General features: G+C 41.8%; 1 protein-coding gene across 1 annotated transcript in view; it reads left to right on the top strand.

Moving 5' to 3' along the window:
• The first annotated feature begins 278 nt into the window (after positions 1-278).
• The window catches only part of ERG (ETS transcription factor ERG), a 113,770-nt gene continuing 86,302 nt past the window's right edge, over positions 279-27,746 (top strand). Inside the window, exons 1-2 of the mRNA XM_007945543.2 lie at positions 279-508; positions 24,141-24,292. Coding sequence (XP_007943734.2) covers positions 369-508; positions 24,141-24,292 — 292 coding nt within the window. The 5' untranslated portion in view covers positions 279-368. The remainder of the gene's footprint in view (positions 509-24,140; positions 24,293-27,746) is intronic.

Here is a 27,746-nt window from a genome sequence, read left to right as displayed (position 1 = left end):
TGAAATTCTACTTCCTCAAGTTAAGATTAAAGTGGGTATTATCTGCACGGCTGCAGTCAAGCCCAGGATGCTTTGGGACCTGCATAAAAGTTTTTCTGGGTTGGCCAGTCCTGATTCATGGTTTGGAGGGAAGACAACAAAATCCTTTTCTGCTTCTGAAAGGTAGAAATGGTTACCATGAAAACAACCAAGAATATAGTCCCACTTAGAAGTGACTCTGAAGTCAACAACTTATTGAAACATGACTTTCCTTTGGGGTGTCCTGAGTTTGTGTCTCTTTGGGCATTCAGGAAGCATTATCGGTCGTGAGTGAGGACCAGTCGTTGTTTGAGTGTGCCTACGGAACACCTCACCTGGCCAAGACAGAGATGACTGCATCCTCCTCCAATGACTATGGACAGACATCAAAGATGAGTCCACGTGTCCCTCAGCAGGACTGGCTGTCTCAACCCCCAGCCAGGGTCACCATCAAGATGGAATGTAACCCCAACCAGGTCAACGGCTCAAGGTAAGAAGACTGCTGACACCTGTCCCCTCTGACCTCCCACTCTCATATCACTTGAAAGGGCTAAGTGGAAATGTATCTCACTTCTCCAAAGAGTGTTTCAGAAAGCAAAGCCATTGAACGGTAACTTGGGGGTAACGATGAGAAAATGTGTTCTCCAGTGGTTTGTGTTGAAGATAAGGGCTGTAAAACCAGTAGTATATTTACCAAGCACTCTCTTTGAAGATGTGGTATTCAATTCCATTCCCCAGGCATGAGGGCTTGGTGGGAGGGGGCCCTTGCCCACATATGGCAAAATTCATCTCTGAGGTTTTTATTGCCTGGGAAATAATGCTGTCTTATGTTTTTATGGAGGGAGAGTGTCAGCTAGTGGCTGGGCGGTGCAGCATATGTCCAAGCCATTTGCCTTTGCGAATAGGTCTACTTCCCTCCCTGCTTCCTTTCTTAATGGATGTTATTTCTCCTTATCGTTACTTATACTTAAAACTAAATTCTGAAGCCTCTCACTATTATTAAGTTTCATGGGTTTGTCATGAAAATGTAGCTGTCATGTATAATGTAATATTTAATGTAGAACTATCTCTAGCACTCAGAAGCATTTCCCTAGATACGATACAGCTTTTAAAAAGCAAAGTTGATTTCAGTTATGATAAAATACCTTATATATATATTCAGGAAAGAGGATATAAGATCTCAGCAAAAAGAAAGGATAATTTCTTTTAAATGATGCATAGTCTAACATAGATTGGGGGAGGAGTGGCTTGGTGGTTCAGCAGTAGAATCCTTGACTGCCATAAGGCAGACCCAGGTTTGATTCCCAGCCAGGCCACCTCATGAACACAGCCACTATTCATGTGTCAGTGGAGGCTTGTGTGTTGCTGTGATGCTAAACAGGTTTCAGCAGAACTTCTAGAATAAGAAGGACTAAGAAGAAAGGCCTGGCAATCTTTTAAAAATCAGCTACTGAATAGTCTATGTTTGCAGTGGTCAGCAAACAATCATGGGGATAGGGTACAGGGCCAGGCAGCATTTCATTCCATTGTGATTGGGTCAGCCGGAGTCAGCACTGACTCTTCAGAAGCTAACAACAACAATCTAACATAGAGGCCTAAGAACAGCCCATGTTTTCTAGTACTTTACCATGTAAAAAGCCCTTTTATATCCAGTAATGTATTAGTCCCTCCAGTAGCCCCAGGAGGAATACTTGTCTCCATTTGATGGATGAGAAAACTGATGCCCAGGCATTTTCTGACTAACACAAAATCACCTCTTAAAGGAATCAATCAAGGGGTTGGGGGTTTAATAACACATTCAGTGCATTTTCCACTCTGTTACAGCTATAAGAGGGACTTTTTGTTACATATATGTTTTAATGATAAACATGTTTTTTATAAGTGTCATGTTTTATGAGTACTGGAAACCATTGCATCAACCTCTAATGCAACATTAATGAAGGTGCCAAGTCACAGTGCCTTAGAGGCAACATCAACATTGAGGTTGCTTGTGCCAAGCAGAGCCTTGGAAGATGCCAGACCTTTACATTGGTCATAGAAGTTAGTTCACATCTGTACATCTAGTTTCTCCTTGCAAAAGGGAATGACAGTTCTAATATTGTATATCTTGAATATTGCTATGACATGCATCCTGTAAGTGGAATTCAGGCTAAGGAAGGCCCATCTTTAACCTTAATCCCTGAAGTTCTGAAAGGACCTGGGTGGAAATGAAATCATAAGGCCCAGGATATCAGAGAGTCCTGGGAAGTAAATGATTATGTGTCAATATTTTACACATAAGTCTTAGTTTGATAGAATATGCCTCCTGATGATTACCTATATATTTCTAATACTTAGAAGGATGCAGTATAAGCATATTCTAAAGAATAGAACAGTGTTTCTGTAGAAAAGTAGTTGGTAGAAGTACCTCTGGAAAGATTGGATTCTGTTTTTGGAGTCGTGTGATCCCACAAACATCATGATAGTTGTGGTGTGAGCCCTGAAAGTGAGAAACATTTGTAAAATCTCTTTTTCAGAAGCTAATTTATACCTACAGAAAACATATATGCAATATTTTGAGAGAGAGAGAGAGGAGAGTGAGAGAAGAGAACGAGACGAGAGAGAGATAGAGTATGTGAGACAGACAGAGAAAGGAAAGAGAGAAAGCAAGAGAGGGAGAGAAGGAAACAAAGAACGAGAGAGAGAAACAGCAAGCAAGAGAAAGAAGAGGAGAGACAGAAAATGGAAGAGAAGGAAAAGAGAACACACAAAAGAGAGGGGAGAGGGAAGAGAGAGCAAGAGAAGGAGGGAGAAAGAGAATAGAAAGAGAGCAAAAGTCAGAGAAGAGGGGCGAGAGAAAGCAAGAGACACACAAAGAGAGAGAGCAAGAAAGTGAGAAGAAAGAATAAGAGAGACACGGGAAAGAGGAAGCCATAAAACCTTAGATAGGCAAAGGGGCATAGAGTGATATGTACTGTGGTTGTGTCCACCTGGCAATAAGCAGAATGGACCATGTCCTGGCCTTGTTTCAGGAGGGTCTGGCTAAGGCTAGCTCTAAGAATGCCAGTTTGGACTTAGCAAGCCTCAGAAGGAGACTGATCGAGGTGGTTAAAGTAGTATTGCAGAAACAACCGTTTTTCTTGTTCTCACCCTGCTATTCCTGAATTTCAAAAAGAAGAAGCTTGGTGTCTCTTGGGAGAAGTGCAGACACTGGTTTCTTCAACAGAGGTCTGTGACTTCCTTCAGTAGTTGACACCACCCCCTACCAGCGGGGCAGGTGGTGGCCTTCCCAGGCTATAGCAGTTACCACAGGTACTTGGATGGGGGCTTCAGGCACCCTTGAGCTTGCTGTGAGGGGCTTTCATCCCCAAGTAAGACATGGTTCCCTGGGCAGCATCCCTCATGTCCTCAACCCTGTTACTCGAGGAAGACTCTTCCGTGGTTCTTCTGTCCAGCAGGTGAAGAGACTGGGATTGAGGGTTTCTTAAAATGCTTCTCAAGGGGAGCTGGACAGTTTTCCTGAAAGCTAACAATTGTGAGGTGCTATCCAGTGGATTTTTGATTCGTAGCGACCCCACATGACAGAGTAGAACTGCCGCATAGGGTTTTCTAGGCTGTAATCTTTACAGAAGCAGATCACCAGGGCTTTCTCTGGCAGAGCCACAGAAAGAGTTGGAACATCTGAGTGCTTAACCATCACATACCAGGGCTTCTTCAGAGGAACAGTGGGAATATTAATGTCTTGCTCTTTTTCAGGGCCTCAAAGAATTCTGAGATTACTTAGGATGCTCCCATCATAGACTTTTAAAATGCAGTTACAGCTTTCAAAGCAAAATTTCAAAGTGCTGTGGTTTTGGCCGGTCAGTCCTGAGTGTCAGTCATTCACATCATTGTCTTCATTATCATGGATTTGTGGTGATATTGACTTGGCAGGTGCTGTCTATGAGAACAGGGCTGGCTTCATCTACCTTTGATCCATATAATTTTTTGGCAGAAAATGGAGGTTTCTGTTAGCTGCTGTGGAGTCAGTCCGACTCATCACAACCCATGCACAACAAAACAGGATGCCACCCGGTCCTGCGCCGTCTCTGTGATGGGTTGAGGGTCAGACTGTTGTGATCTATAGGATTTTCATTGGATGATTTTCAGGAGCAAATCACCAGGACTTTCTTCCTACTCCATCTTAGTCTGGAAGCTCTGCAGAAGTCTGTTCAGCATCTTAGCAACACATAAGCCCCCTGTGACAGATGAGTGGTAGCTCCACATGAAATACTTTGGACAGGAACCAAACCTGGGATTCTCCCACGGAAGGTGAGAATTCAGCCACTGAGAAAATGGGCTGATTTGCTTCAGACACCTCTGCACTTTTTGCCACAGAGCAGTACACCAGGTGTCACCTACACACCCAGTGTTACCATTTCCCATGCCCAGAAATCTTCCAGGGAGACAGCAGAGCATGCGCTAGTTCTCACATAGAAGAGCACAGTGTAGAATGTACCTCATCCTCCCAGAACAAAATGTGCCCACTGGAGTGGAGTATAGAGCCTGTCTGGTGTTCCATTGCTGGCCTCCAGACTGGCCTTCTTTGGTAGCACAGTCCTGTTACCAAGGGCTCAGCCTGGTTGGGCAGGGAGTAGTACAAGGGATGATGCATTGGTTAATGAGGGGACCTTTCAGGCTGTGACCTTGCAGAGTACTACGAAGTGGTTGGCAGTCAGAGTCTGCTCTTCAGAGCCCTCCAGGCTGCCTGAGAGGCCCTGCGGGAAGGAACGTCTCAAAGCTCAAAGCCACGCATCTCTTGTGGAGGACTAGCAGCAGCAGACCTAGCTGATAGAGGGCTGCCTCAGATCAGGTCTGCCGATGGTACCTGTGTGACCTCTGATCTTCATGTGTGTCAGTTCCAGCTCCATTAAAGGCACATGGGCACACATTTATGCTACTTTCATTCTGGAGACCTAGAGTGGTAGAGGGTGGGGGGATGCTAATCAGAGATCTTGGAGACAGGAATCTTGCCAGGGAGGGGCTCACAGTGGGGATGCTGCAGGAGGGGGTGGGGTTGGTTCTAGGGAGGTGGGAATGGTTATTTGTGGGCATGGCCCTGTGGAGTAGGCATAGTTCTGGGAGTAGATGTGGTTCTGGCACTAGGGGTGGTGTTTCTCTGACATGAGCTTGGTTCTGGGTGTGGGTGTGGTTCTTGGGAGGTGGACATGTATATGAGGTGAGTGTGGCCACGTGGAGGGCATGGTTCTTGGTATGGTTGTGGTTCTGGGTATGGGCGTGGTTCTAAGGGCCATGAGCTATACGTGAACCTGCTCGCAGCACAAATGTTCCACCTCCCTAAATCCTTCCAGAGATTATACAATCCCGCCCTTCACAAGAAGGGCCTATGCCAGATGTGCCAGGGAGTTAGGGCCTATGTAAGAAGAAATGATCTCAGCCTCAGCGTGAAGGCTTTTTCTGATTTTGGCTTCTCTGAGTTTATGTATGGTATACTTTCATGGAGCACACATACCTCCTGAAGTCCAAGGGGACTTTACGTACATCAAAAATTGGGTTTGGGATGGACAACCGTCTCTTCATTACTCTTTCACAGGATAAATGTACTTTCTTCAGCTTTGATCTTGCCATAACATGAGCCACCTCCTTACTCAGTTTGTTGGTTTCCAGGAACATGGGCACACATTCACACTGGTTTCATTCTTGAGATCTAGAGTTGTGGAGGGGTGGAGGGATGATAATCAGAAATTACCACAATCTGGTTGGCTTAAAACATCAAATATTTATTCTCTCACAGTTTGGGAATCTAGAAGACCAATATAAAAGTGTTGGTTCTTTCTCAAGACTCAGAATCTGTTCCATGCTTCTCCTCTAGGTTCTGATCATAGACAGTAATCCTTGATGATCTTTGGCTTTTAGATGCATTACTTTAATTTCTGCCTCCATTTTCACATGGCCACCTTCCTCTGTGTGTCACTCTCTATGTTTCTTTTCTTTATAAGAACAATACCTATTGGATTGGGACCACACTACTCCTGTATGACCTCATGTAACTGATAACATCTTCAAAGACCCCCATTTCCAAACGAGGTCATATCCACAGGTACCGGGGTTTAGGACTTGAATATATCTTTCTTTCTTTTTTGGTCAGGAAGGGGGCACAATTCAATCCATAACACCAGTGGAACACTGTGCTTAGGAATGGCTCTCTTCTGTCCCTCTCGATCCATTATCCACGAAGGAAAAGCCAAATGCTTTGGGGCTGAGTTCCTAACCAAGTGGTAGAATTCTACAAAACCTCAACCCACTGTGCTTACAAGCTCCTGAAATGAAATACAAGTGGTGGAATGCAATCTGTTACCATTATAATAGAGTCTCTATAAAAAATAATAGAAGGAAAACTGAAGAAAAAGAAACCACTGCCTTGTGAGCCAACTGGGAAGTCATTGTGGATGTGGTCTGGCTGCTGCTGGATCAAACAGCAGACTTCTTTCAGACACTAATTTAGCACATTGTGTATATACAAGACATCACTTCTCAGCTTCAATGGTCCATGACCACCCTCCCTTTCCCCTTTCTTCACTTTACCCTCACATACACACACACACACATAAAAATGCTCTAGTGTTCACACAGTGGAAAAATGTCAGTGTGTAGTCAAACTCAAACCAGCTTTTTCTGTGCATTCCACACAAACAGCTCTGCTGGTGATATAGGTGCTTGCCTGGCCTCTAGTGAATCTCTTGCTGATTGCTTTATCTTACTTTGAGGACCTCAGACTCAAACCCCTATAGACTAGTAAGATAGGCTAAGAAATAGCAGATACTCATAGAGGGTTCACAGAACAATTGTCTTCTCATTGGCATGTAGGCTGCACTGTGTCCAAAGCAGCTGCTTCTCCTCCATCCCTGTAAATAAGTAGACTAACTGGATCTCAAGCAAGTTGCATTGGGCATCTCTTTCATCCTTCTGCAGTCCACGGAATCGTGGTATTCCCAAGTAGTCTGCCTAGAGGCTAATTGTAGATGGAACCTATTGGGTCTGTGCACGGTGTTTGTGAGTCCAGCCCTAACCCAACGTCCCCAGACCACCTGGAGTCATAACTTAATGTTGATTCTGTTAGATGGTGAGGCGAGGATTCCTTCATGCAGTGGTTCTCAAAGAGGGGTGCCAGGATCAGCACCACCTGAGAGTTAGAGAGATAAATTCTCAAACCCTGCCCCAGAGCTATTTTATCAGTCAGGATTCTCCAGGGAAACAGAACCAGTAAACCTACTGGTTCCATTTGCGTGTGTATGTGTGTGCGCGCACACACATATATGTATGTGTGTGTGTATATATATATATGTGTGTGTGTGTGTGTGTGTGTATATATATAGAGAGAGAGAGGGAGAGAGAAACAGAGAGAGATAAACAGAGAGACAGAGAGAGAAAGAGAGAAACAGAGAGACAGAGAGAAAAGAGAAAATTTTAAGGAATTGGCTCATATAATTGTGAGTCCAAAATTCATAGGGCAGGTTGGCAGGCTGGAAACTCAGGCAGGAGTTCTATGTTGCCTCTGCTTCATGAAGTTCCCGATAAGTGGGAAAAAGGCAATTAAACAAGTAACTAAGTGAAATATATTTATATACACACACACATATATGTAAAAAATATATATTATATGTATATATGTATGTGTATATATATATATATACATATATATATATACACACACACATAATATATATATGTGTATGTGTGTGTATATATATATATATAGAGAGAGAGAGAGAGAGAGAGAGAGAGAGAGAGAGACAGGGGGGTGGGATGGTGGCAAGTGCTAAGGAGAAAAATAAAGCGGATCAAGGGGTGGAAGCTTTAGCTAGAGTGTTCTGCAAAGGCCACCACTGAGAAGATGACATTTGAGTAAAGCTCCACAGGTAGTGAGGGAGCAACAGAAGAATATTCTGGACAGACAGAATTGTAAGTAAAGAGGCCCTGAGGTTTGAACAGGCTGGTGTGTTCAAGGACAGCCAGGAGACCATTGTGGCTGAGGGTTAATGATCAAGGGGAAGAGGGAATGAGGTCAGAGAGATCATGGGCCATTGAGTGACTTGGACTTTCAGCTGTGTGAGTTAGAAAACCTCTGGGGGACTTTCAGCATGAAGGATGTGATGCTATTCAGCTTTGGCAGAATCTGTCTTTGCTCCTGTGTTGAAGTCAGAGAGACCAGTTAGGCCCCTGCAGGAATCTTGGGGAAGGATAGTGGAGGCCAGCATGAGGGTGGTAGAGATGGAGGGGAGAGAGGTGATTGGATTCTGGCTTTATTTTGAAGGTAGAACTGATGTTCTCTGATAGTGAATGTGGTTCAAGGAAGTGAGAATGACTCCAAGGTTTGAGGGACACATCCCAGATAAGACATGGACAACCACAACTAGGAAACTGGGATTAGAGCCCAGCCCTCTCTGAGCATCAGCTAAGACATTGAAGATGTGAACCTGAGTTTAATAAACACCAGGTAAAATAGGTAGGTTCCTGCTTCCTTGCCTGCATTCAGTAGATCTTGATTCATTAAATGGGTGGTTCTCAACCAGAGGTGATTTTTATCCAGGGTAGATTAGAAAATATCTGGAGACACTGGGGGAGGGTACTGCTGGCATCTGGTGGGTAGAGGCCAGGGATGCTGCTCAGCATCCTATAGTTCACAGGACAGTCCCCAGTGATAAAGAGCGAATCTGCCCAAATGTGAGTAGTGGCGAGGTTGAAAACCCCTGCATTAAACCACCATTATTTGGTGCTTTCTGAGCTCTGGTAGCCTAGTACCTAAGGCATTTCACTGCTAACCAGAAGGTTGGCAGTTCAGACCCACCAGCCACTTCTTGGAAGGAAGACTGGGCAATCTACTTTTGTAGAGATACTGTCTTAGAAACCCAAGGAGGGGTCGCTGTGGGTCAAAATTGACTCGATGGCAGTAAGTGTGGCTTTGGTTTAGTATGTGCCATGTACAGCATTAGCCACTACAAAGATGGGTTAAGGTGACAAAAATTCTGTGAGATCCTGTGCTAAGGACAAGTACAGAGGGATGCTCAGGGCACAGGATAGCAAGATGAGGGTAGGATCCACTCCCCTGGGGTAGGAGCCAAAGCACTCAGGGAGGAATCACAGTCTCACTATTTCCAAAACACATTATGATTTATTAATAGATTTCAGGATGCGGTATATCATCTGATACTTAATTTATGCTGTTGTTGTTGTTATGTGCTGTCAAGTCGGACCCAACTCATAGTGACCCCTCCTTGGATTTCCGAGCTTCTATCACTACAGAAGTAGATTGCCCAACCTTTCTTCCGAGGAGTAGAAGTGGCTGATGGGTTTGAACCATCAGCCTTCTGGTTAGCAGTCAAGTGCCTTAGGCGCTACGCTACCAGAGCTCCCTTAATCTATGCAGAGATATTAATATTATTCTCATTTTAATAATGAAGACTGTTCAGTTTCCAAACATGTTTGTAATTTTCTCAAGTCCACATGTCTGTTTATTCTATAGAATAAAAAACTAAATGACCCTAGAACTGTGCTCTTTTTTTTGTTCCCTTGGGGTTTCTTCATTTAAATGGGCATCTCTTTTTGTGCTAGCAGAAACAGCAACATTTCCTCCAGGTGTGACGTATAAGCAATAACGTTCTCTCTGTTGTCTTCGAAGAGTCATTGAAACCAAGCACCAACTGCCTTTTGACTTCTGGTATATATTAAAATTTTTAAAACTTACTTTCATCTTATTTTATTACCAAAGTTCAGCTTACATTTCACCTTTACATTAACTTCAAGAGGTGTCTTTTTTTTTTAAATTATATTTTGGTTGCAGATTTACAGAGCAGATTTTGTTTTACATTCAGCAGTTTGTGTACATTTGGTTCCACTCCCTGATTACCATCCCCAACCCTAATCACTCTCCTCCCCTCCCTTCTCTGTGACCCCGCCCCATCCCTGTGCCCTTCTTAGTTAGGCACTCCTATCTGTCCAGCTTTCCCTCCATATGAATGCTGCCCCTCTGGTGCCTCATGGCTGATTGTCGAGAGGTGTCTTAACAGCAAATAGCCAGTTGCTGTTGAATTGACTCTAACTCATGCTGACCCCGTGTGTGTCAGAGTAGAACTGTGCTCCATAAAGTTTTCAGTAGCTGATTTTTCAGAAACAGATTGCCACGCTTTTCTTCTGAGGCCCTTCTCGGTGGACACAAAGCTCCAACCTTATGGTTAGCAGCTGGGCACATTCCCCACTAGTACCACCCAGGGCTCCCCGTTCTCCTTAGTTGTCACTTGTCGCCTTTGCTATCTCTTGTGATGTCACATGGATTGACATCTTCTTGCAGAAAAAGAGACCATCGGAGCTGAAGAATGTAACAAATGTCACTGAATTGTACCTGTAGAAATTGTTGAGATGGCATATGTTTTGTTATGTATATTTTCACCACAATAAAAAGAAAAGATTAGTACAAAAAAATAATAATAAAAACAAACAATTGTGCTCTTTATTTAAGATGCACCTTAATTCCATCAGCTCACTGTGGGAATTGTCAGCAGGGAGAGCGAGACTGCTTTGGCATTTTCTCTCTTGAAAGTAAATCATTTTGGTTAACCAGAATTTACATAGCCTGTTATGAAAATAAAAACCTGAAGCACTATAATGACTATTGGATTTACTCCTTTCCTCTCTGAAAAAATGAAATTATTTCATACAAGTAAAAAAGATTTCTTAAGCTTCAGAAGATAGTACCTTTGATTTTCCTCATTTAACGATTTGGAGGTAACATATTCTATAGCACATTACATTGAAAATAAATTGCATCCCCCAAATGATGCATTTCCTCACAGCCTTTTAGGATTTAAATGCTGTGTGGTCTTGCTGATACCCAGTTTTCAACTGTAAAGAGAAATACATACTTAAAAAATGAAACTTTCTTGGGACAACTTGAAGTCCCTTTCAGGGACAAAGAACTAACTGTTGGTGAGTTGGTAGTGACTTTTTAATTAATTTTGTCCTCAGTTGCTTTGGGGATGGGGGAAGGGAGCAGAGCTGGTGGGAAGAGGCTGAAATTCCAGGTGTAGGAGAGAATATTTAGTAAGGGTAAAAATAACATGCAGCTGTGAAGACAAACATCTACAGTTTCAGTTTGAGCAGAGGGTTCTCCATGAATCACTGCTGAGCTCTGCCCCTGCTCTGGCCATGGGGTCTGAACCAGCTTTTCCACTGCTCTTTTCCCTCGATGATTCAGAAATAAAACAGACCCACAAATTATCCTGGAGCTCTCTAGACAATCTCCTCCTTGTCTGGGGTCCTAAAAATATCTTTTGTGGTGACTTTGCCTCAGTTCTAAACTTCATACCATGAAACTTGATTTGGAATTTGTTCACTAGATTAGGACTAAGTGTGTGCTTTTAGGACCCTTAGGAAGAAAACCACCTGAGAAGGTGTTTATTTTCATTCAGGTTTGAGAAAGACCTAGAAGACTTGTCCCTCCAAGCTTCCTTGTGGGGGCCCTCTTGCAGAATTGAACTTTTGGGCCTCTTAAGGTAGAGCTGCCAAAAAAAGCCCTTTATATTGGTCCCATGTAGCTTCATCACCACGTTCATCTGAACATGAAATAACCTAATAAACTAAAGAGAATATTTAGGAAGGTGATACTCTAAGAAACAGTTAACAGGCTAAAGACAGCACAGTAGTAAATATTAACTAGCTTGGTTACCCACATCAAGGGTCTAAAACCCAGCCACTGCCATCAAGTCAATTCTGACTCGTAGCAACCCTATAGGACAGAATAGAACTTCCCCATAGGGCTTTCAAGGCTGTAAATCTTTACAGAAGCAAACAGCCTCATCTGTTTTCTGCAGAGTGGCTGGTGGGTTTGAACTGCCAACCTTATGGTTAGTGGCCATATGCTTTAACCACTGTGCCACTAGAGCTCCCATATCAGTAGTCTACTGAGGTGTAATTTGGAACCAAGGTCTAACAAAAAACACATATGTGTGTGCATGCACACACACATGCATACATACATAAACACAGAATGTTTCTGTGTTAATTTGTTTAGTGCTTTACAGTTTGCAGAAGCATATTCAACACACATCTCATGTTGTCTTCATAGCACTCTCAAAGGTGACTTTTGGTCCATTCTGTGAATGAAAAAGTTTGACTGCAAGAAGTTAGGTGACTTCCCTAAGGTCAGTCAAGGTCAATGTAGGCTTCCTGATTCTAAGATAGGGGCTTTTTATTGCACCACAGTTATGAGATAAACAGCTTTGGTGTAGTGAGTTGCAAAGTATGGCTTCTCTAGCCATAGTCTTTATAACTCCCACCAGACTACAGCGTGGGACCATGCAAATACATGTCAACTTGGCGGGGCAGCTGGTAGTTATTTCCTATAATGAGACTGGCAATTAATTCAGTGGTGAAATTTGCCATAGGCAGCTGAGTAGCTGCTTTTAAACTCCTGATTGTCAAAGTCATCCACATGGGGTATTTCTGTTGGAGCAGCAGGAAGTAATCTTCTGAGAAAGTTCCCTCTCTCTCATGTGTGTAGAACTCTGATGTTGCAATTGGTTAGTTTTGCCACTCTGCCAGGCTTAAAATAAGCCATCCTAGAGGCAGAAGGGGAAAGCTCACTGCTGGCTGAGAGAGACTCCTAGCTGAGAGATGCCTGACTGAGAGAGAAGCTTGGATAAGTGACAGTGGCAGTGGAACCAAGAGGCACAGGACAGAGCAGGCAGCAGGCTTACCTGGCCCACAGAGGCAGAGGCCATGCCAAGAGGCCAAGGGCCAGAGAGGCATGTCTAAGGGCACAGCAGAGGGGAGAGTGTCCCGATCGAAGAACTGTATCCTGAGCGTGTTCCTGAACCTGAATTGTAGCCTTTTACTTCCCTAATAAACCCCATAATCTGTGAATTCTTTGGACACTGCAGCAAATTATTGAACCCAGCAAAGAGGTGGTAAGTGCCGCAGGAGGGACGGTGGTGTCAAAGTTGGTAAGAAGGCTGAAGGGTGGCGGGATGTCTGGCCTCATAGGAACATGCCTTGGGCTGCTGATGGTGATTCTGTCGTCCTCTTGTATAGTTGGAGAAGGTCAGAAGATATCGCCTCCCTGCCTCTTTAGCAGCAACTTATTGTATAGTTGGGGAGACTCATTCATAAACATTCACTCATCCAGTTTTTCATTCTATAGACATTTATTGAGCAAATACAGAGATTGGTGGAGGGGTGAAGGAGACAGTGTCTTTAGAGACCCAGAAAAGGCTCATAGAGAATGTGACCTTAGAGGTGAGCTTGTACAGGTGAATACTGCATGTGCCAAGTGCAGAGAGAATAGCAAGAGCAAAAGCACAGGGGGAGAAAGGGGCAGTGTGTGATGTGTGATGTGGTCTTCAAGAGCAAAGTGTGTAGAGTTGGTAAGGGAGGAAGAGGCTTTGAACACTAGAATGCCTGCTCCATGAAAACAAGAGTATTGACGTATCTCAATCACCTGGAGCAGTAGAAGTTCAATAAATATTTGTTAAATGAATGAATAAATCAGGTGAGTCAGGGTCAGATCACCAGAGAGAATCTATGGAGGTTGGATTTTATCCTAAGGCGTTGTTCTAATCTCTTAGTGCTGCTGTAATAGAAATGAGTGGGTGGCTATAAAGAACAGAAATTTATTTTCTCACAGTTTAGAAGGCTAAAAGTCCAAATTCAGGGCACTGGTTCTAGGAGAAGGCTCTGTCCCTCTCTGTAGGCTATGGGGAAGTCCTTGTCTCAGCTGCTATAGCCCCAGTGTTCCTTGGTTCCTAGGTGATCTTCTCATGGTATCTATCTTCCCCTTGTCTGTGCTTCCTTGTTTCTTTGTCTGTGCTGTTCCTTATAACTCAGAAATTATTAGGTTTAGGATACAGTGGTATAGCCTCATTAATATTATAAAGAAAACCCTATTCCCAAATGTGTATTACATCCACAAGTTATAGAGATGAACCCAGCACAATGAACCAAGGAAGAGATTAAATTGGAAGTGGCCTAACTGAAGCTATGTTTGGGAAGATCACTGTGGTGGTGGGGTAGAGGATACTTTGGAAGTAAAGCTCAGAATACTCCACCAGCATGTGATGGAGACAAAGGCAATGGTGTTGGGGAGAAGCATATGGTATTTAACCTGAGGAACAGGAAGAAGGATGGGTCTTGAAGAATGGGTATATTTTCAATAAGTTTGAGGGTTTGCTCCTATCAGCTTGGAGAAGAGGATATACTGTTCTCCCAAATTCCATTTTGACTTGCATTAGGATTCTCTAAAACCTGAGTATCTCTTAAGTAACTGTTTTGAAGCAAGGGTGAGTCACAAATTTAATATGTCTAGTAATCTCAGGTCTGTCACTGGGGGGCTGTATTTGGTGACATTCTTTGATAAATGAGATCCATTCACACTCACTACGGTCAGAGACAACAGTGTAGACTTGGGCTCCATCCTCATCAAGCTAATGGCCATGTCTGTGTCATTTCACTGCAGGCTCTTTCCATGATGGAATCTGGCCCACTTAAGTACACTTTGATGTGAGAAAACGAATGTCAGATGACAAGTTTATTTTGCTTTTCAAAAACCAAAGCTCTAGTTTTATATTTCTCACTATGTTTTTGGAGGCATATTACTACTTCTTTAAAAGGAAGGTATTATGTATGGAAAAAGCTAAATGAGGCTGTGGTCTGAGGCTGTGTTTCACTTAATTTTTAAAAATTAGATTACTTTTCTAATAAGGGGACATTGGTGGTTCGTTGGTCAAATTCTTGCAATCCATGCAAGGGACTGAGTTCAATTCCTACCCATGCATGTCGTGCGCAGCCACCACCTGTCTGGCCGTGGAGTCTTGTATGCTGCTGTGATGCTGAACAGGCTTCAACAGAGCTTCCAGACTGAGACAGACTAGGAAGGAAGGCCTCTGGGTCAAACAGTCTGATCTGCAACCAATCATGAGGATGGCAAAGAACTGGGTAGTGTTTCATTCATTTCTCCATGAGCCAGGGACAACTCAATGGCAGTTAATAACAGCTTTTCTAAGGGTCCAGCTTCTCTCTTGATTCTCAATTTTCTGTCTTCTTATACCCATGACCTGAGTCTTATTCCCTTCCACTCTGCCTTCTTAGCTCAGGAATTCATATTTCTGAATGTTTGTCCTCTATTTATATTGGTTACCTCAGTGAAATATTGAAGAAAAACGTGGTATTTAACTCTAAATTGAGACGACTATTTTTTAACCACACTTATTAAAACTCATGTTGTTGTTGTTGTTGTGTCCAAGTACACATTGCCATGTTCACAGTCTCCTGGGAGGTTCTGCCTTTGCTCATGTGTGGCTGCCCATACTTGGTTGACATCTGGACTGTTGTCCCATGTCTGCCTTCAGGGCAACCCCAAGGACATGCGTCTGAAAAGCACTCAGTAGTGATGAAATTGAGTCATATATATATATATATATATATATATATATGTATGTATTTATATATATGTATGTATGTATTTATATATATGTAGTTGTTGTAGTTGTTGCTAGCCACCGTCAAGTTGGCCTTAACTCATGGCAACACTACACATATGATGTTTCTACACCATTCCCATCATTGACTGTGATTCATAGAGTTTTCATTGCCTGATTTTCAACCCTAGATCACCAGGCCTTTCTTCCTACTTTGTCTTAGCCTGGATGCTCTGATGAAACCTATTCAGCACCATAGCAACACACAAGCCTCCAAAGGATGGGCAGGTGCATGAGATACATGCTGTGCATTGGCTGAGATTCAACCCCAGGTCTCCCTCGTGGAAGATGAGAATTTTACCACTGACCTGCTACTGCCCTCATCCATATATTCACTATAATACAAATACACAAAAATACCTTTAGGACCATCCCTAGTATGAGTAAGCAGCCAAGTACCAGACAGAAGATTAATCAAATAAGGTCTGTAAAGATTTGTTTATTGATGGGGTATATATTGAGCATCACCATAATGTATTAATAATACTTAAATATTACATTATTTAATGCTGAGAATTTTGAATGTAAAGTCTAGAAACTATGGCATTGAGAAAGCCAGAAGAATATATAACACTATATCTCTTGAGGTTTTTTTCCTTAATTCTTTAACTGTAATATTTTTATATTTACTTTTGCAATGATCTGTCTGGTTGACCAGGTCTCACTAAGAAACAGTGTCAAGAAGCAGTCTGTATGCATGACCTTGAGAAAAGAACTAGACGGTACCTGGCTACCACTGCCAACCACTTGGAAAGGGATCAAAATAGATCCTGGATAGAATGGGAGAAAAAATGTGAAACAAAACTTCATCATCTATCGGACCAGGCTTACTAGTTTGATGTTGTTGTTGTTATGTGCCATTGAGTAGGACCTGACTCATAGTGACCCCTCCTTGGGTTTCCGAGGTGGTATCACCACAGAAGTAGATTGCCCAACCTTCCTTCTAAGGAGTGGCTAGTGGGTTTGAACCGCCAGCCTTCTGGTTAGCAGTCAAGTGCCTTAGGCAGTATGCTACCAGAGACCCCAAGACTTTGGCCCCTAGTTACCCTTCAGACCTGGAGTTGAAGGCACTCTTGTGGCTTTCTACTAAACAATAGCTAGGTCTACAAGGTAAACAGTTATGCCAGGTGGCTACACTGCCACTGCTTAGAACAATCAACCGTTGGAAATCAGAAAGGCAGCATTTGCACAGGAAGAAAGCTCAGAGGGCAGGAATGCAGAGAAAAGGACAGAGGGAGAGGTATATATCCTAAAGAAGTGAGAGGCAGGACACAAATAGATATAGGCATGTGCATGTTCCTCGCAGCACTATTCACAATAGCAAAGAAATGGAAAGAACTTAAGTACCCATCAACCAAGGAATGGATAAACAAACTGTGGTACATACACACAATGGAATACCATGCAACCCTAAAGAAAATGTAGAATCTGCAAAACACCACATAATAGGGATGAACTAAGAGAACATGCTGACTGAAATAAGTCAATTACAGAAGGACAAATATTGTATTAGTCCACTACTGTAAAAAGTCCTGAAAGGTTTATAGATAGAAAGAAACTTTCTTTGTTGGGTATGAGGGAGGGGAGGGGAAGAGAGGGAGAATTTCTAGATAGATTGAAAAAACAGATTATATATATATATATACACATATATAAATATATATGTATACACACACACACACACACATACATACGTACATACATACATACACTAAAGATTACTAATGGTTATTGAGGGGTATGAGGGAGGGGGAAAGGTAAAGCTTTTGTTTGGGAGGCATTGAGTTTATGCTAATGGTGGTGGAATATTTTGGAAAAGAATAGCAATAATGGTGGCACAACTTGAAAAATGTCATCAGTGTCCCTGACCTGTAAATGTGGAAGTTGTTATGTTGGTGAATGTCTTGTTGTATATGTTCTCACCACAATGAAAGGTTTAAAAAAAAAAAAAAAAAAAAGGACACAGGGAAAAGGTAACCACAGGGAGGAAGTGATAAGAGAGCTGTTTCTTTGTGGTGATTGCAGTCAATATCATGAAACAAAATGTGTATGAACTGTTGAATGGAAAAGGAATTTTCTCTGTAAACTTCTACCCAAATCACAATTGAAAAAAGAAAGGAAGAGTCTATATGAAGGATTGGCTGAAATCACCCAGTCTTTTGATTTCTGTAGCTGAAGGAGCTGAGAACTGTGTGCCTAGACACCTTCTTTGTGACTGGCCCTTGCTGGTCCTTTGTGAAAGGTTCTTAGCTCTGTTTTGAGGTTCTGTTATGAGATGCTGAGTAGGATACTGCTTATTATATCACCGGTGTTCTTGTCATGAGAAGCCACTCAAGAAACTCTCTCAAATCTGAGCCCATGAAGGCTTTACTTCTCCTGAAAAACTAGTTTGTTTTTCTCTTATTGACATTTTGAATCTTTCCCATTTGCCTTGGCAATAGGGAGCTCAAAGATGTATTGGTGTCCTACCTCTAGTGACTTTAAAGGACCATTGTTAGCTTACTTGATATACTGATTTAATCTCTTGATTAGTTACTTTTCTGCCCTTATTTTCAATTAATTTACATTCCCTCAATTATTTATATTAATTTTTCTTGTATGCATTCTTTTTTTAATACATTTTATTGAAATATAATTTATGTACAGTGAAATACACAAAACCAAAGTGATATGGGTCAGTGCTTTTTTTTTTTTTTTTTTTTGCAGTGTTCCTTCCCCTCCTTCCCACCCCTGGTAACCAACAAAGAAAGTTTCCTTCCATATATAAACCTTCCCTTGACTTTTTACAATAATGCACTAATACTATATTTGTCCTTCTATGAATGACTTGGGAGCTCTGGTAGCATAGTGCCTAAGGCACTTGACTCCTACCCAGAAGGCTGGTGGTTCAAACCCACCAGCCACTCCTCAGAAGGAAGATGGGGCAATCTACTTCCATGTGATACTGCCTCGGAAACCCAAGAAGGTGTCGCTATGAGTCGGGTCTGACTCGACGGCACACAACAACAACAACATGAATGACTTACTTCACTCAGCATAATGTCCACTAAGTTCTTGTATGCATTCTTATAATCCATCTCCAGTTTCAAGTATTTTGAGGAAAGCAAAACCAAAAACCATACTCACTGCCATTGAGTCTATTCTGACTCATAGCAGCTTTATAGGGCAGAGTAGAACTGCCCCAGAGGATTTCCAAGGCTGTAAAACTTTACAGAAGTAGACTGTCTCATCTTTCAACCATAGAGTGGCTGGCAGGTTCAAACCACTGACCTTTTAGTTAGCAGCTGGCTGCTTTAACTACTGTGCCACCAGAGCTCCAAGTCTCTGGAAGGGAGGTTAGTTATTTAAGGCTTAATAAACCAATTTAACTGGGCACATCTCTCGTTGTTAGAAGAGGAACATCAGTGCCCATCTCTCTCATCATGAAGGTTTGAGTCACCTTTCTGCAGTATTCTGTATTTCTCAGGGTGACCACAATGATGCCCAAACATCATGGGAATTTGTGTGATTGCTGTAGAGGCTACACTCCTCAAGTAGTGCGTCCCCAATGATATCATGGAGGTGTTAGGAAGTGACACGACTCACTTTTTGCCAGTCTGACTGCCCAATTCTTTCTCTAAACTCTTCATTCCAAACCAGCCTCTCTTGGTGCTAAACTCCAGGCCAGTGTGGAATTTCTCTTCTGTGAACACAGGCGGGCAGCTGTTTTCCCAGCTCCCATTCCCTCTTTCTGTGGTTATCACATATTGGATGGGACTGTCCTGAGTGGCGCAAATAGTTTTGCACTTGACGACTAACCAAAAGGCTGGTGATTTGAATCCACACAGAGACACCCAGAAAGCAAGCCCTGGCCATCTGTTTCCAAAAGCTCACAGCCTTGAAAACCCTATGGAGCAAGTTCTGTTCTGCCCATAGATCCCTGACATTTTTGAGAACATGGTTAAGACACTATAATTTTTATATGTCCTTAAAGGGAAAGAAATATAAGCCCCAAACAATAAGACACAGACATTTCATTTTCACCAAATGGTTATCCATTTAGCAAGCAACTGCTCTAACCTCACAATTTTCACAGAAACTGCTATAAAACCGTAGGCATGTACTAAGAACGCAGTATTTATAAGGATGATTTTTAATATATACATTTTAAAAGCAATACATTGAACATCTAAATCCTTGTCTTATTGGAATAGAGAACATGTGGTTCTGATATTGTCTAAAAGAGCTAGGCAGTGCTTGGCACAGGACTGGTATGGAATACCAAGCTGTTGTGAGAAGTTTCTCCCTGGTGACTCGTAAGCCTCAGGAGGCACAATGGTTGTTTAGTTGTAGTGTAGGAAGTAAGGGGGCTGGTTTCTGTTGTGTGATTATTTCCTTATCACATTTGGGCAAAGAGCTGAAGCTGTTTTTATAGTGAGACTTTTAAGTGATCTGAATCATGATTTAAAAAAAAAAAAAAAATTTTAAGGAGTATCTAAATGAATGCACCTGAATGATGCTTTTTTTTTCTCTAGGAATTGCCTCAGTTTCTTATTTATGCCTCTGTACTTGTCCTGTCTCCCTGAGTGATGCAGAGAGTTTGTATTGGAATACTAACCTAAAGATTGGCAGTTCAAACTCATCCAGTGATGCCACAGAAGAAAGGCCTGGCAATCTGCTTCCATAATCAGCATAGCCAAGAAAGTCCTATGGAGCAGTTCTGCTTTGTAACACATAGGGTTGCCATTGACTGAATGACAATGAATAGGTTTCTACCTATTGTGGTTGTGTTGCACACCTGGTGTGCTGGGAAGTGAGCAGTCCCCCAGGGCTGGAATAGGATCTGGAATGGGAATGGTAGTGTGTATTGCAATGCACATTTTAAGCCAGAGCAATGTGTGAGCCAGAATTCTTGATGACTTCCTGAAATGAAGGTCTATTTTACCTGTTAAAGGAAAACATCTTCCCTGTTCTTTATGGAGGCAGTCTGTATGTGGTTACAAGTGTAGACTCTGAATGCTGACTACCCAAGTTCAAAGATCAGTTCTACCAGCTGTGAGCTCTGAAACCTGGAGCAAGCACTTTCCTTTCTGTGTACTCTGGTTCTACCTTCGAAATGTGGAGATGATGTTGACTCCTACTTCACAGGGCCTCTGAACAGAGCGACGGGTAACTGCAGCACTGTCAGTGTCCACACGCAGAAGGGCTACACTTTTGCTGTTACCCTGTCCAAGAGAATTGGGGGTTGCCATGGAGTCAAGTCTAACTCATGGTGACCCCATGTGTATCAAAGTAGAACTGTGTCCCATGGGGTTTTCAATGGCTAATTTTTCAGAAATAGATCACCAAGTTTTTCTTTCAAGGTGCTTCTGGGTAGACTTGAACCTCTAACCTTTAGGTTAGCAGTCAAGTGTGTCAACTGGTTTTGTCACCCAGGGACTCCTCAAGAGAATTAACAAATGATTGAAATGTGAAAATAAAACAACTGGGGCCCATTTAACCATTTGTTGAATAACTGCTTGGATTCAGCACAGCTAGGACACTGTGGGTAGGACCCTGTGCCCTCTTTAAGGTTGGAGTTTCCTTAAATTTATCACAAAAACTATTTATTATGAAACTACTATTTATTTATTTATCTGTCATAATTTATTAATTAATAAGCTACCGACTCGACGGCACATAACAACAACAACAGCAAGCTAACAATTACTTAATCGGAATGAAGACTGGGCAATCTACTTCTGTAAAGATTTACTGCCTCGGAAACCCAAAGGGGCTTGCTCTGAGTCAGAGTCAACTAGATGGCAGTGAGGGTTTTTTTTAATTAGTTAATAATTAAAATTTTTATTTTGTAATTAATAATTATAATATATCAACAAATAAGTAGTTAATACTTATTAACCAATATATTATTTTTTACTATTTACTACAAAACCCACAAAAATAATTGAAACCATGGCTCCATATTATCTTTCTCTGAAGCTGAAACAAAATATAAGAGAATAAAGATAATTTTGTTCATTTTCCCAAAGGTGAAAGTTTTTAAAATAAGGTCTGTTGGTCTCATTTTGCTGGTTTGCCACAGGGGAAGCTGAGATGGGAAAACTTAATGAGATGGATTATGTTTTGTGGTTATAAGACAAAAATGAAGAAAGCTCATTGAACATGGCCCCCAACTTTAAATATTTACACACATTTTTGGAAGTGCTGGCAAAAAGCAATTGAATAGCTTATCACATCTCAGAATTTGTCGGGGGATCTGTTTTAATGCTATAGGAAACCTCTTGCCTAGAATTCTCATTCTCAGATGTGGAAATTAAACTATTAAGGACTAAAAGAAAACCAAAGAATTGGTCTGAAAGGCCCATAATTCCCGGTGTCCCCTATTTCTACATTTCTGTACATCCCTTTGGCCTTTAACCTTTTAAAGGTTAACTGCTTGGCTGAAGAAGAGATTGCATGGTGCCTTGTATACAGCAAGAACTCAATAAAAACTACTTTAGTGGATTAGTGAATGAGTGAGTCTGAACAAAGCTCATCCGAGAATTTATCATTTTTCCTGAAGTTACGCTTATCACCCAGGTAGCATTTAGTCTTTTTTCTTAAGGAATTAAATCCCTCTAACTTTTCCTTCCCTGCTAACTTTGTTCCATGAGACAAATGCACCATAACATACTCACTTACTTCACTCAGCTGATGGAATTTTCCAAGGGAATAGGAAACAAAGTCTCGAATAAAGATATTCTGTGTCTTGATATTCGGATGGGTCTTTTAGAGATAAATGTCTGAAGCCAGGAAAAAAAAGCATCAAGAGGAAATACTACATGTGTGGACAGTGTTGGAAATATAAAGATCTGCACCATGGGAACGCAGACCATTATTATTTTTCAATTTCCTTCATGTTAGTACAGCTGTAGGGTGCAGCCGAGCAAGGCTGTGTATTTCTAGGCTGGTGGTAGGACATTAGTCTTTCCTGACCTGGACCCTGCCTCTAACTTCTATCCCCAGTTGTTAGCTAAACTCAAACCAAAACCACTCCTGTCAAGTGGATTCTGACTTACAGAGGCCCTATAGGAGAGAGTAGAACTGCCTCATAGGGTTTCCAAGACTTACAGAAGCAGACTGCCACATCTTCCTCCCACAGAGTGGCTGGTAGGTTCAAACTGTTGACCTTTCAGTTAGCAGCTATGCACTAAACCACTCTACAACCAGGTCTCCTGCTCCCTCCTTATTATCAACACTTAGCTTCCTCTGTGGGCTCCAGATACATTTGTAAATGATGCTGAGAACAAGCCTATATTTTCAAAGTTCCAGACACTGAGATAACTCTTTCCAATGCACAGGGCCCTCCATCTGCTCTTCCTGTCCACACCCCTACCATGGCCTTTGGGTCTGGAATAACCTTCCCTATCCACAGTCCCATCCATAGGGTGTCCTCCTGCCTCAGATGATTTTGATGTTCTCATTCTCAAAAGTCAAGTCCATGCCAGACCTACAGTTCTATTATTCTACAAGTTCACCAAAAAACTCCAACTGATGAGGTATAGAGGAGACAATCAAGGGTTAATTGGGATAGAACTCACAACTTCTAGGGCTTCCGTCTTTGGACCAGAGATCAAAAATCCAGTGGCCCTTCATAGAATTTGAAAAATTATGTGGTGGGTAAGCTTTGGAGGCTTAGAGGATAAAACCCAAGTATCAAAACTTCTCAGCATTGATGACATGGGGTTAAAACCATCTAAGAAGGTAGTATTGACATATTTTTCTGTTTTCTGGTTAAGCTAGATTTTTTATTTGGAATTTCCCTATTAGGTATGATCTCACCACATCCTTTAGTTTTCAAATCTCACTTTCTTTTTTTTTTTTAAAAAAAGTTCCCTTTCATCTTTTGCCGAAAGGGCAGATTCATTTTTATCTGAATGAGTGGAGTGCCTAACTCACAACAGCATTGTGAACTACTATAGGGCATCAGTTCTGAGTCTTTTCTGCATCTGTATAGTGTCACATCCCCTTTCCCAAGGATTCCTACAGGGCTGCTAGAACCTTCTTCAGTGCTGCTCCAAGAACACCAGCCTCTCTCCCTTCTCTGTCTTTCTTGCTTGCACTTGAGCTTGGAACATTGTGACCATTCAAGGCTCCAGAGCAAGAGATTGGCTGCAGAGGTTTGTCATGCAGCACAAGGACTCCATTTTGAGATCTTGAAGAGGAACGTTGTGGTTGTTCTGGAACAAACCTTGCTGAGCTATGAGTGTCTCCAGTGCCTCCTTCCAGCACCCAAGCATGCAGTGCACCTACTGGCCTTCATACAGTGAAAACAACACAGTTCACCTTCCCTCCAAGGTCTCCAATCAGTTGCCACAAATAGAGTTTTGTAACAAGAATGTCATGAGAATTGACTTTAGAAAATAAGCTAAAAAAGTGACAGCTTGCTTCATGCTTGTCTGCTCTGTTCTTGGATAAGGCGTGGGCATTGTTGGCCCTTTTTCTCTTGTTCTTTTTTGTCCTTTCTTCCTCAGTCTTCTTCATGTTTCCCTTCCCTGGTTCTCTCTGTGCATCAGGGGAAAAAATCATGCACGAGACGTGCTTTCCGACTGCAATGATAATGGAAGACTTTACCTTCTTCTCCTCCTCCTCCAGGAACTCCCCTGATGAATGCAGCGTGGCAAAAGGCGGGAAGATGGTGGGCAGTCCAGACACAGTGGGGATGAACTACGGCAGCTACATGGAGGAGAAGCACATTCCACCCCCAAACATGACCACGAACGAGCGCAGAGTTATCGTCCCGGCAGGTCAGATACATGCAAGCTTTACTCTTTACTCAGTAAGCCACACCTTTCGTAAAGGGCCAGCTGAACCTACTTTAGTTCTCTTTCTGTTTGTGGCACTAATCTCACCTCGGTCATCTAGAGCAGTGATTGTAAACAGAAGCCAACGGAAGTGTGTCCACTCAAGTGAGATGCTCACTACTCTGCAGTAAAATGAGAAAAATAAGGACAAATTCGCACTCACAGACATGCACACATGTGTACATACATGTGTACATAGAGAGGTGCAGGCAAATATGCACAGTGCTTATATACACATATGCACAAATGTATATATTGACAGAGGTCTGCACAAATATGTGCACACTTGCACACATACGCATACATACATATATGTGTATACATTGAGAGCAGTCTGGGCAAACAGATACACGTAGACTTGTGCATATAAACACATTTTGACATATGTGTGTACCTATGTTTATATATACATGCATATATAAGTGTGTGTATGTATACATGGGTGCATTTATGCACATACACATACACATACAGGTCCCTAGGTGGTACAAACTGGTCAACTCAACTGGTAACTTAAAGGTTGGTTGGTGATTCAAACCCACCTAGTGGTACCATGGAAGACAGTACCTGCAGTCGGTTTCCATTAATACTGCAGCTAAGAAAACCCTGTGGAGCAATTCTATTCTGTAGCACATGGGGTCACCATGGGTCAAAATCAATGGCAGTTAACAACAATAACAACATATGTAGTCATAAACACCTAGAGGTCCAGGCAAACAGGCATGTACTTTGTCATACCCACATGCTTACACATACACACACAGGGACATGTGCATGTATGTATGTGTGTGTATATCTATGTATGTACACACATACACAGAGGTCAGGGCAAATACACATACATACTTACACACATCTGCACATATATGTATAATATGCAATAACGCATAATGATCATGTATATATTAATAAATTATAATAATGACATATAATAATGTATATGTAATATATAAGTATCTATAGAGAGGATCATGGAAAGTGACTTTTCTAGGGAGGAATTGCCCTTTTCTGAGATTATTTGGTGTTAAATAGCCTTTCTTTTATGAAATACTGTTTATAATAGAAGGAAGCTCTGGTGGTGTAGTGCCTAAGGCATTTGACTGCTACCCAGAAGGCTTGTGGTTCAAACCTTTCAGCCACTCCTCAGAAGGAAGATTGGACAATCTATTTCCCTAGCGTTAGCGCCTTGGAAACCCAAGGAGGGGTCATTATGAATCGGATCCAACTCGAGACGTTGAGTTTGGTTTTTTATTTATAATAGATGTTAGTCTTGTTTGTTTTGAAAATTTTCAAATCTGACAAAATAAACAGTTGGGAGCCATACATTGTTCTAATTCATGTTCTTAAAAATACAGACTTCTAGATAATGCATAGCATAGATGCATTATATATAGATGTAGCATAGTGGCTAAAGCACTTGACTGCTAACCAGAAGGCTGGCAGTTCAAACCCACCAGCCACTCCTCGGAAGGAAGGTTGGGCAATCCTACTTCCGTAGTGATACTGCCTCGGAAACCCAAAGAGGGGTCGCTATGAGTCGGGGCCGACTCGACGGCACATAACAACAACAACAACAGATAATGCTAGCCCATAACACAGCTTCTTAGAGCCAGAGTAATTTTTACCGTGGAAGTTATCCTCAGTTTAATCTAAAGCAGTGGCTCTTCTGAATTAGAGGAAAATGCCAGGAACTTATTTCTTTAGCAAGACTATAAGTAATAGTAAGAATGACTTTAAGCTTCTCAGAGGAAGTGTGCTCCACAAAAATAATGTCCCAACAATAACAACAATGATTATTACCTAGTAACCCTGTACTCTGTATTAGGTACTTTTATAAACAATTTATAGGCAACATCTCATGTCATCTTGGGAAAAAAGCATCATTATGAATGTCCAGATAAGGAAAATACAGATCAGAATGGTCAACTAACTTTTCTAGCATCACACAGCTAATAGGAGGCTAATTTAGAACTCAAACAAGTCTGCCCAACTCCTTCATTTTCCTGTCAGCATTGAATTAAATTTCAACTCCTTGAAGTAGCTCGTTGTCTCCTTTCTGTCACTCATTCCAGCAGTCCTGTCTCAGGGACTTCATCTTGCTTTATCTCAGCCCAGAAATTTCAAATTCCAGATATTCCATATGTCTGTTTATCATTCAGGTCTCTGTGCAAACATCACCTCCTCAGAGAGATCTTTCTTGACCATGCCATCTAGAGTTGTTCCCTCTCTACCCTGTGACTCTCAGCCCCTACCCTGTCTTATTTTTTGCATTTGTTCCCACTGATCATTATATGGTATATTTGTATGAAAGTTTATTTATTAGCTTCCTCCCTCTATAGAATATAAGCCTCCCAAGGGCAAGGAGCTTTGCTATCTTCTTCCCTTCTCCACCTCCAGTGCCAAGTATGGTACCTCATACATAGAAGGTGTTCAATGGATATTAAGTGAGGGGAAGAAAGATGGAAGGATGCCTAACCCCTTGGATGTACCGCATGAATTATTTCTTTTTAAAAAATATTAAAATATATGTATAGATGATATTAAGGAGTTCTGGTAGTACAGTGGTTAAAGCAGCTGGCTTCTAACCAAAAGGTCAGCTATTCAAACCTACTACCCACTCAGTGGGAGAAAGATGAGGCAATCAGCTTCCGTAAAGATTCACAGCCTGGGAAACACTATGGGGTAGTTCTGTTCTGCCTTATAGGGTCATTTTGAATCAGAATTGACTTAATGGCAGTGATTTGGTTTAGGTTTTTGTGGGTGATAGTTACGTAAACTCCATTCTCCCTTACTCCAGGGGTTACCAGAATTTTCCCTTATGAAGTGTTATGGCAAACAGGTTCAAGTCACCTTCATGATATGACTTCACCCCTAACCCCATGTAAGATCACCTGTAGTGAGAGCTGTTGCATTGTGGGATATTGCAGTCAATGTCATGAGACAAAGTATATGTGAACTGCTGTATGGAGGATGAATTTACTCTGTAAACTTTCACCCAAATCACAATAAAAATTAAAAAAAAAAAATCACCTCCAGTGGATTTACATTACCTTCCTAACAGGAGAGTTCTGAGTATAGAGTATTTGCCAGATCACCTGACTTGGATTCATGGACTGGGTTTCTCTCATGACTGTCACTATGTGCCTGTCAGCAAACTACATAAAGCCAATTTGGTGCAATTAGTTGTGCAAGAGATCATATTTTGGGGTGTTCACTGATCTTATAGTATGTTGTAGGGTTTATAGAAGGCAGAGATGGTAAAGTCTCACGTTATATAATGACAGGTTCTAAACTGTTTTTTTTTTTTTTAATTAGGATTTGGGTGAAGATTTACAGAGTAAATTCACTTTTCATACTTTCAAATTCACATATACTTTGTCTCATGTCATTGACCAAA

The sequence above is a fragment of the Orycteropus afer genome, unplaced genomic scaffold (genome assembly GCF_000298275.1).
Source record: "Orycteropus afer afer isolate SDZICR_OR568_19922 unplaced genomic scaffold, OryAfe1.0 scaffold00137, whole genome shotgun sequence".
In the NCBI taxonomy this organism is placed as follows: Eukaryota; Metazoa; Chordata; class Mammalia; order Tubulidentata; family Orycteropodidae; genus Orycteropus; species Orycteropus afer.
This window is presented reverse-complemented; position numbering and strand designations above follow the sequence as displayed.